Here is a 10,596-nt window from a genome sequence, read left to right as displayed (position 1 = left end):
GCAGGCCAGGATGCCATTGGCTTTCTTGGCCACCTGGGCACACCGCTGGCTCATATTCAGCTGGCTGTCAACCAGCACACCCAGGTCTTTTTCTGCCGGGCAGCTTTCCAGCCACTCTTCCCCCAGTCTGTAGCGTTTCATGGGGCTGTTGTGACCCAAGTGCAGGGCCCAGCACTTGGCCTTGTAGAACCTCATACAATTGGCCTCGGCCCATCGATCCAGCCTGTCCAGATCCCTCTGCAGAGCCTTCCTACCCTCAAGTAGATCAACTCTCCCTCCCAACTTAGTGTCATCTGCAAACTTGCTGAGGGCACACTCCATCCCCTCATCCAGATCATTGATAAAGATATTAAACAGAACTGGCCCCAGTACTGAGCCCTGGGGAACACCACTTGTAAGCAGCTGCCAACTGGATTTAACTCCATTCACCACAACTCTCTGGGCTTGTCCATTCAGCCAGTTTTTTACCCAGTGAAGAGTACACCCGTCTAAGCCATGAGCCACCAGCTTCTCAAGGAGTGTGCTGTGAGAGACAGTGTCACAGGCCTTACTAAAGTCCAGGTAGACAACACCCACAGCCTTTCCCTCATCCACTAGGCAGGTCACCTGGTCATAGAAGGAGATCAGGTTGGTCAAGCAGGACCTGCCTTTCATGAACCCATGCTGACTGGGCCTGATGCCCTGGTTGTCGTGCACATACTGTGTGAGTGCACTCAAGATGAAAGTACAAAGGGACAATTCCCTAGTCCTGCTGGCCTTGCTATTTCTGATACAAGCCAGGATGTTATTGGCCTACTTGGCCACCTGGGCACACCGCTGACTCATGTTCAGCTGGCTGTCAACTAGCACCCTGTGAGAGACTGAAAGAGTTAATGTCTCAAACATTGTGGTGGGGCAAGTTCTTCAATGAACCTTGCATAACAACGAACAATGCATAGCAAGGAACCACAGGTGAAAAGAAGCCAGTCAGCACAGATCAGCACAGGACATCAGCAACAGGAGGGGAGGGCTTGCTGAAGGGTGCACAGCTCCATAGCAGCTCTGTGTTTTGATATGCTGTTGTGACATGCTGAGCCGGGCAGCTCACCATGCATGGCCAAAGATCAAACAACAGTCATGTCTGCAGGGAAGGAGAAGTTACTCCCCAAACGACCTCCAAGCCCACTGACCCACTTCCCAAAGGTTCGGGAAGCACAAACCATGCATGACACCTAATTAGCCAAATGAGTTCAAGTGCACACCTGAAGGAGGGGCAAGAACATTATAAAAGGTCACAAACTGAAGGCCCACATGTGCACACCCTCCAGAACTGGACGCCTAGGCTGACTGGACCAACACTGGACCCAGGACTGGTGAAATATTTCTCTTTTCTTTTCCTTTTTCTCTCTGTCTTGCTCTCCCTTTCTCCTTCCTCTTTCATGATCCCTACACTTCATCCCTTTAAGACATAAAACCGTTGACCAAGTCTGGGACTAGGAATGGATCCAGCTACCCCTAGGCTCTTCTCTGAGGAGTCTAGAAAACAAGGGGGTCCACTCTGAACCTTGTGACTCAATGGGAGGGATCTCTTTCTTCCCTGAATGGATGTATATGGTTACCACGGGTTACATGGTTTACTGACTTAGTTTCATGCCAATTCCTGTTGTGAGAAACTCCGCCACCTACCATTATGCCTCCCAAGTTCAGGTTACTTCTGCCACGAATAAAATGTTTAACTGATCATTTGGTGTCATTTCACCTTAATTTAGCCCGAGGGAATTCTGAACTCAGCACACCTCCCTGGTCCGTCCAGCCTGGGTCATGACACACCCCCAGGTCCTCTTCCACCAGGCAGCTTTCTAGCCACTCTTCCCCAAGCCTATAGTGTTGCATGGGGTTGTTGTGACCCAAGTGCATGGCCCAGCACTTGGCCTTGCTGAACTTATAACAGTTGGCTTTGGCCAATTGATCCAGCCTGTCCAGATCCCTCTGCAGAGCCTTCCTACCCTCATGCAGATCAACCCTCCCTCCCAACTTGGTGTCATCTGCAAACTTGCTGAGGGCACACTCCATCCCCTCATCCAGATCATTGATAAAGATATTAAACAGAAATGACCCCAATACTGAGCCCTGGGGAACCTGCCAGCTGGATTTAACTCCATTCACCACAACTTTTTGGGCCAGGCCATCCAGCCATTTTTTTTTACCCAGTTTATTCAGAAAAATGCTGTGGGAAATGGTGTCAAAGGCTGTACTAAATTCCAGGTAAACAACATCCACGCCATTTCCCTCATCCACTTTCCCTCATCCATCCTGTCACAGGAGATCAGGTCAGTCAAGTAGGACCTGCCTTTCATAAACCTATGCTGACTAGGCCTGATCACCTGGTTGTCCTGTACATGCTGTGTGATGGCACTCAGGATGATCTGCTCCATAACCTCCCCCAGCACCAAGGTCAGGCTGACAGATCTGTAGTTCCCTGGATCCTCCTTCTGTCCCTTCTTGTAGAGGGTGTCACTTTTGCCAACCTCCAGTCAACCGGGACCTCCCCAGTTAGCCAGGAATGCTGGTAAGCAATGCAAAGTGCCTTGGTGAGCACTTCTGCCAGCTCCCTCAGTACCTTTGGGTGAATCCCATCCAGCCCCACAGACTTGTGTGTGTCTAAGTGGTGCAGCAGGTTGCTAACCATTTCCCCTTTGATTATGGGGGCTTCATTCTGCACTTCTTCCCTGTCTTCCAGCTCAGTAGGCTGTGTACCCTGAGAACAATTGGTTTTACTATTAAAGACTGAGGCAAAGAAGATGTGAGATACCGAGAGACTGGCAACCATTTTGTCTCAAAAGCAGGTAGCTGCAAGCAGCCAAAACAGGACGTGCCCTGTGGAAGTGGGGCAGTGAACTGTTTTGAAAGGCTTTCTAGCAGTTGTGCCTGGAAGAGGCTTTCTGGCAACTGTCCTTCTGTGAAGCTTTCTAGTGGTTGCATTTTGGACGTTTTATCACAGGTTTGGACTTTTGGCACGGGCCCTTACCACGGCACTTGTGTAAACAAATTAAATGGGATAAGGGGGCATCAGCACCCCCCTCACCCCCTACTCCCTCCTCAAGAACTTTCAAGAAAACCCCACAACACATGCGCAAAAGGCTCTTGGACGACGGTATAGGGGGGGAGGGGGGCGGGGAACAACCAACCCCCGGGTGTGAGCCTGCTGCCTGAGGAATCCAGGGAGCTACTACTGAGACTTTCCTCACTGGATCCAAGAGTGGTGATACTTAACACTCCTTTTTTTCTCTTTCTCTCTCTCTTATCTCTTCTCTTCCTCCTACCTTGTTGTTAGGGATTTAGCCACACTTGTGTTTTAAGTCAACATTAAATAAAACATATTTCAAGCATTTAGGAGCCACTGTCATGACTCCTGCCCTGGGATTTGCCAAGTGAAACAGGGTGTTGAAATTTTCCCTGTCTCTCCTGAGTCACTGTCGTGACTCCTGTGTGCAGCAATGGAGTATCTAAAAGATCGCCTCCCCTACACCCACCGAGTGGGACAAGACAGAAGGCATTAAGTAGCTCAGCCTTTTCCTCATCCCTTGTCACTATGTTTCCCCCTGCATCCAATAAAGGATGGGGATTCTTCTTAGCCCTCCTTTTGTTCTGAATGTGTTTATAGAAATATTTTTTATTGTCTTTTATGGCAGTAGCCAGATTAAGTTCTAGCTGGGCTTTGGCCCTTCTAATTTTCTCCCTGCATAACCTCATGACATCTTTGCAGCCTTCCTGAGTTGCCTGCCCCTTCTTCCAAAGGTCATAAACTCTCTTTTTTTTCCCCTGAGTTCCAGCCAAAGCTCTCTGTTCAGCCAGACTGGTCATCCTCCCAGCCAGCTTATCTTTTGGCACATATGGATGGCCTAATCCTGTGCCTTTCAGATTTTCTTCTTAAAGAATGTCCAGCCTTCCTGGACTCCTTTGCCCTTCAGACTGCCTCCCAAGCAACTCTCTCAACCAGGCCCCTAAACAGGCCAAAGTCTGCCTTCTGGAAGTCCAAGGTAGCAGTTTTGTTAAACCCCCTCCTTACTGCTCTAAGAATCAAAAACTATCGTTTCATGATCACTGTGCCCAAGATGGCCTCAAACCATCACATCACCCACAAGTCCTTCTCTGTTCACAAACCAGTCCAGAGGGGAGCCTTCCCTAGTTGGCTCACTCACCAGCTATGTCAGGAAGTTATCTTCCACACAATCCAAGAAACTCCTGGACTGTTTCCTCTCTGCTGTATTGCATTTCCAGCAGACATCTGGTAAGTTGAAGTCACCCATGAGAAGAAGAGCTAGCAACTGTGAGACTTCTCCCAGCTGCTTATAGACTATTTTGTCTCCCCCTTCATCCTGGTTGGGTGCTCTAAAACAGACTTCCACCATGATATCTGCCTTGTTGGCCTTCCCCCTGATTCTTACCAATAAACACTTAACTCAATCCACCCTTATCAAGCTCCAGACAGTCAAAACGCTCCCTAACATACAGGGCTACCCCCATCACCTCTCCTTCCTTGCCTATCCCTTCTGATGAGTTCATAGCCATCCATTACAGCACTCCAGTTGTGTGAGTCATCCCACCATGTTTCCATGATTGCAACTATATCATAGTTTTCCAGATGCACAATGGCTTCCAACTTCTCCTGTTTGTTGGCCATGCTGCATGCATTGGTGTAGATGGGCTATCAATCCTGCCACCTTTTTTGGGGGAGAAACCCTAATTCCTATGTGACTGTTCTCTGGTGCTTCCTTGGTTTCTAACACATCAACAACTCTTATGTCTTTGCTGCCACATGCATCTCCACACTCCTCACCTCCACTGAGATTACTGAGGTTTTGCGCACATTAGTACAGGGACATTTCAAACGTGCTCATCGTGGAGCAGGCTGAAGGACCTTGCTAGCACACCATCCATCAAACATTGGCATGCCGCCCCCAGGCTTATCTCTAGTGAGCCTGGTTTTACCCCCTTCCCCCTTCAAATCTAGTTTAAAGCTCTTTCAATGAGCCCTGCTAACTCCTAATATCACTTAACTTGTTGATTTCCTCAGGTGCAGCTGAGAAGCCACAGACTGAATCAGCCTCATGAAACCTCCCATTTGGTCTGCAAGTCTTCTCTGTGAGATGGAGAAAGGTACTTAAGCACAGACCCAGGCTCTGCCACCATGGAGAGAACAAGAGAGCAGTAGTAGCTGCTCCTATGGGGGGGCTGCCTTGTGCAGTCTTCCCCCTTCATCAGCAGAAGCAGCAGCCCAGACCTCCAGATCAGGAAGTTCCAGTCCTACAGCAGCCACTGCTACTGTCCACCTGTATCAGATAGACATGGAGGCCAAGTCTGGCAGCTGCAAACAGTCCACATTGATGTATGTTTGCATAAAATCCAGAATTTATCTTCAGGAGCCAAAGATGAAAAGTCAGTGAAACCACAGGCTATGCTTGGATATTTAGGGTCCTGTTCTCTCTCACACAATCATGTGGAAAGTTTATGCAGTAACTCCATACTTCACTAACACTGCCTCAAAACGTTATTCTTCTCTTTTGTTGTTTCTGAACAAAACTAAAAAGAATTGCTCTTGTACTAAGGTGCAGCAGCACAGCTGGAAGGAAAACAAATCTTTCATTATTAGTTTTCTAGAAAGATGTTATTTTACTACTGAACAGTATGTTTTGACTCATATTGAGCTTTCCAAGTGGTAAAATACTGTATCAGTATTGATAGAGATAAAAGAAAAGATTTCCTGAAGACCTAACAGATTTCTGAGATACAACTGTCTTGAAAACTTTTAGCATTATGGCAAGGCTAAACACAGCCTGCAACATCTTAAGACACAGTGATTTTCAGCTCTGCCACTGCTGTTCCTTCTTTTAATAGATTGTAAACATTTGGCATGATACAAAATGGAATTTATAATCTACACTTCACAATTTCAGTCATTTTTTCTTTGTACAACATGTTCAACAACGTGGTCTTGTTACAAACATTTTTGTCCATTAATGCACATATAAGCTGCAGTTATATGAAGTCTGGAGGAAAAGAAGAGGCACAATTGTGAGGATAAAGGGGTTTCTTGTTTTCCCTTTTCTTTGGAGCACAATACAAACTCAAAGTGATGACAACTGAATTTTGTCTTAGGCATAACAGCTCCTGTCATGCAGAAATCCAAAAGGAGAAAAAAACCAAACATTAACTGCAGAAACTTTCTAACACTGAAAACTAACTAATCATCTATGGGTACATGGTAAAGGTTAGTAAAACAAAGCACGCATTAGCTTACTTTATTTCGGGAGTAACAATTTCTGCTGCTAAACTGTCTGAAGGCTCTTGTCTTCCCAAAGGCATCAATCCTGGGTCAGGAAAAGTAAAAAAACATTAGCAAGCAGACCAGTAACTTTCTTTAAAAGACCAGAAGCAAACATTGTTCTAGAAGTTTACAGCTTTAGAGTAATGCTAGACAATGGAAAATGACACAAAGCCAGGCTACAGCGAGACAGACAAGCACAATTTTATTTGGAGAATAATCATTACTTCTGTCTTCATCCAGTCTGATGAAGTAGTTTTGTGGTGAATTTTCTACTCATTAGCTTATCTAAGAACTACAAAGCTGTGCAACATTACACATAGAAATAAACTGCAACACATGAAACATCATACATACGTGACAATACTTAATATCTCTCCAAAGAAAATTGTGTCACTACACAGAAATCAGAAATACATTATAAAAACATCACACTGGGGAGGAGATTAACATTTCTCATTGACTGAAATAACTGAAGTTTTCAAATGCTTACAAAGTTGTGAAGAGCTGAAGCAGCTTTTCACTGCTGATCTTAGAGGAGCTTAAATTTATTCTGTGCTAAACAAAAGCGCATTCAAGACTCTCCAGAAAAGTCCTGTAAACTTTAGAAAAGATGCATTTAATCTCATTTGTTTTTTACCTGTAGTAGTGAGTTGACCCTCCTGAGCTTGTACACATCTAAGCTCTTCAATAGTTTCTTTCAAAGAATCCCTTTCTGTTCTTAACCTCTGAATAATTGGAAAGAGAATGAATATCAGTCTTGGTGCCACAAATTCATTTTTAACAGCACGTAAGTCACTAAAAGTCACAGCCTTCAACACTTTAAAAATAATGTAATGCAACTCTAAAGATAATTTTCAAATTAAGGCATTTCAGTCTATTTCATAACAGAATAAATATAACCATAAATATAATACATTCCACGTGAACAGTGGGGAGGGGGGGAGTTGGGAAGGGTTACTGCTCTGCATTACACTTACAGGGGTAAAAATATCAGGGTATAAGCTTACAAAATCAAGACATTAGTGACACAAAGTTCTGGTACCAGGTAGTAAACAGCAGCTACTGAGGCCACTCAGCAATCCTCCTTTTCCCCTCATTGGGACTGATTGCAAGGGAAAAGGAAATGAATTAAGAGACTGTAGCTTTTTCCCTCACCAAGAAACCAAGGTTTAGCCAGGAATGAAATAAAAAGCAGGTGAGTACACAGTCAACATAAAGAAACCGCATTAACTTCATTTTGTTTGTCTTTCAACAGTGAAAATGTGAGCAGCATTTCCACATCCACTTTCACCAGCATCTTAGCTATGGAAGAAAACCAGTTGCTTGAGGCTCAATCCAAAGAGAACTGAAGAACAGGACTGGACCACCTTGGGATCTAGACAGATGGGCTCTTCAGTAACATCAGGCAAATACTCTCCCAATTTGGCACAAGTCCCCATTTGGCAAAAAATGAGAATCTGCAGGTAGCATCAAGTTTTTGTCCAGAAGGTTGTCAAGACCAAAAATGAAAGGAGAAAATGGCAACTATGTAAAGATCCAAGTTGTAGATTGCTCCAAAATCAGATATGTCCAGGTATGAAGTTGTATCAGCTGACAGCTCCTTGCATTTCATCCTATTAACAGTGTGATTCAGATATATTTCATATTTCAGCCCAAATGGATCCAGGACTTGGAATCCCTTTGGCAAAGAACATTTTGGTGAGGTGTGACAGAGGCTTCTGCCGTATTTCTGAATCCGGCAGGGTGAACTCTGGTGCAACTGTCAGAACAATCTGAATAAAGTGTACATTCTGTTAGCACTGAAAGTCATTTCACAAACCCCACAGATGAAAAACCTGTTTTTACCATAAATACTACAGAAGAGCCACACAGAGGAGCACTCAAATTCAGTGGCTGAAAGCAAGGATTCTGCAGTCTGCTACCGTCAGTCAGAAAACACTTAAGTTGATTAATCAAAAGCCAGAATATTTTAATGAATAGAAAAAGCTCTAGGGCTTCATTTGCACACTGCAAAGTCAAGTCATCAAATTACCTTAGTACTTAACATACAACACAACACAGAGGTGAAGTTCCAAGCTACATAGCTGAAAGATATCAAACAGGCTACCACACTTTGCCAGAACATAAAGACAGGGATAAAATCAATTTCAGCCAACTGTTTCCAAAATACAACTGACAAGATACCACTAAGTAGCTTGTGACCTGTGTTGGGCAACCTTACTGATACATATGTGACAACAGAAACAGAAAGAGTAGGTAACACAGGTAGTGAATCACTAATTCAAATGTTGAGAGACTTCAGCTGTAATCTACTTCTCACAGGTGCATAACAGTTTAAAAGAATGTATTGAAAAACATTTGCCCCCAAAAATGCTATTTGCCAGGGGATAAAACAGAATACTATAGGATGGCCTGCAATTCAGATCCTTTGTGCAAGTGAAATGGTCCACCAAGCAATGGGTAAGCCACAGGCACAACCTTACCATTGTCAAACATAACAAAACTGGAAAACCAAACATTAAATAAAGAGCAGGAAAGAAAGCCAAAGCACAGTATGAGCACAGTTATTATGGGCAGTCCAATCTGAACTGAATGGCAGATGGAAGTGATAGCAAGGACAAGTGTCCACAACAGTTTGAAAATCTAATAAAATATGGAAATCAAAGACCTATGAATAGACAATAACTAAAAATTTCCAGTTCAAATGCTATTCAAGAGCAGGGGCAGGAAATTTTGGAAAGAATTGGACAGGAAATATGACTATTGAGGTAAAAGCCTACAGAGACTGACTAATGGATAGATGGACTTAGCTACTTAAAACAAGTCTAAGAAATTGCTAACTCAAAGTGCTGGCCTTGGTTTGAAGTAGTTTGAGGCATCTGTGTATACATTCCTAAGAAACAAGCCGAAATAAACTGGTGAGAAACAATAGTGTGCAAGAGAAGTCTGAAGGATCAGTCTTGGCAAGAGAGGACAGAGCAATTAATCGCAGAATCACTTGCAGAAAATGACAGGAAGGGAATAAACTGGTATCCATTCTGTGTGTTCCATGTTGGCAGTACAAGATAGATCAACAAGGAGCTGTCATAAAAAGGCAAGATTGCCATAAAGGACACATCCCTCCCTCTACATGACTCCTAAGCCTCTTGCTGCAGTAGTCATGACTCCACAAAGAGAAGCATGCTGATGGTACCTCAAAGAATGCTTTAGAAAAAACACAACAGGAGTTTAGTTCTAGGATGATACTGCAGAAACCCTACTTTAAATAGTTTTTCAGGACGTATTACATATACCCTGGGTGTTTATTAACCTTCTCATGGTAAATGGTCAAGAAACAACTTCAGATCCCAAATATGAAGGTGTTTCCTCCTAAAAATGGGTTGAATATGTTTGTACAGTCACTTCATTCCATGCTGTACAGTTCTTAGGTTTAAAAAGGATCTTGTACACAAACATTTGAAAATTTTAAGTGAAAAAAAGACTTCCTAAGTTAAAAAGTTTGCTATAAGTGGCTAACGATAATTACCATACCTCTGTGTTATAAAGGACACAAAGTTGCTATTGCTACCACAATAAAATAACACCTTGGCACTTACATCTTTTTCTTTTTGGAGGCTGTCTACTTTTTCTTTCAGTCGTTTGCATTCATAATCTAATTTATCAGCTTTCTTGGATTCTTCAGATAACCTGTTTTGTAGTTCAACTGCCTGTGAGAACAAGAATCAATAATTTGTCTGCAAATGTTAATATTAGAACAAAATACACAAGACAAAGTAGCCAATTACCATGCACCACAAGTCATGTTGTAAACAAGAGAAATAGTTACCTATAGGACATACTAAAAACTGCTTTCATCAGTTGTTCTGTGTTTCAGCAAAACCAATAGCATTCAAATATTAGGTCTCAACACAAGCAAAAGAAGCAAAAACTGAAGTATTTTCACTACATCTGAAAACAAGAATTTAAGCCCAAGCATGGTTTACAGAAAAAAGCTGTATAGTTCTATGGATCAAAGAGCTTAGGAAAAGTAGAAAAATCCTCCTGTATTCTGAGAAGCCTAGGAAAAAGAAAAAACTCTGAAGAAAGCAAATTACCTACACCTTTCGTTAACTCTGTTTCACAAGCCTCACTCAGAATTCAACCACCAGTTTAAGCAGTCAGGTAATGTTTCTTAACCTGAGATTTTCCGGATCATTTTTAATATACTAATATAAAGATTCAGCCACAGGCTCATAACCAGTTTGCTTTACTTCAGAAGGAAACATTGCTAACAAAGTCGCATATATACT

The 10,596-nt window shown here is 43.2% G+C and overlaps 1 protein-coding gene across 1 annotated transcript in view; it reads right to left on the bottom strand.

Annotated features, from left to right (window-relative positions):
- HOOK3 (hook microtubule-tethering protein 3) overlaps positions 1-10,596 on the bottom strand; it is a 76,004-nt gene that overhangs the window by 30,806 nt on the left and 34,602 nt on the right. The window contains exons 12-14 of the mRNA XM_010567063.1: positions 9,904-10,014; positions 6,945-7,032; positions 6,281-6,350 (exon numbers count right to left, since the gene is read on the bottom strand). Of these exons, the coding sequence (XP_010565365.1) occupies positions 6,281-6,350; positions 6,945-7,032; positions 9,904-10,014 (269 nt within the window). The remainder of the gene's footprint in view (positions 1-6,280; positions 6,351-6,944; positions 7,033-9,903; positions 10,015-10,596) is intronic.

Source organism: Haliaeetus leucocephalus, unplaced genomic scaffold, assembly GCF_000737465.1.
Source record: "Haliaeetus leucocephalus isolate CR32 unplaced genomic scaffold, Haliaeetus_leucocephalus-4.0 Scaffold225, whole genome shotgun sequence".
Taxonomy (NCBI): domain Eukaryota; kingdom Metazoa; phylum Chordata; class Aves; order Accipitriformes; family Accipitridae; genus Haliaeetus; species Haliaeetus leucocephalus.
This window is presented reverse-complemented; position numbering and strand designations above follow the sequence as displayed.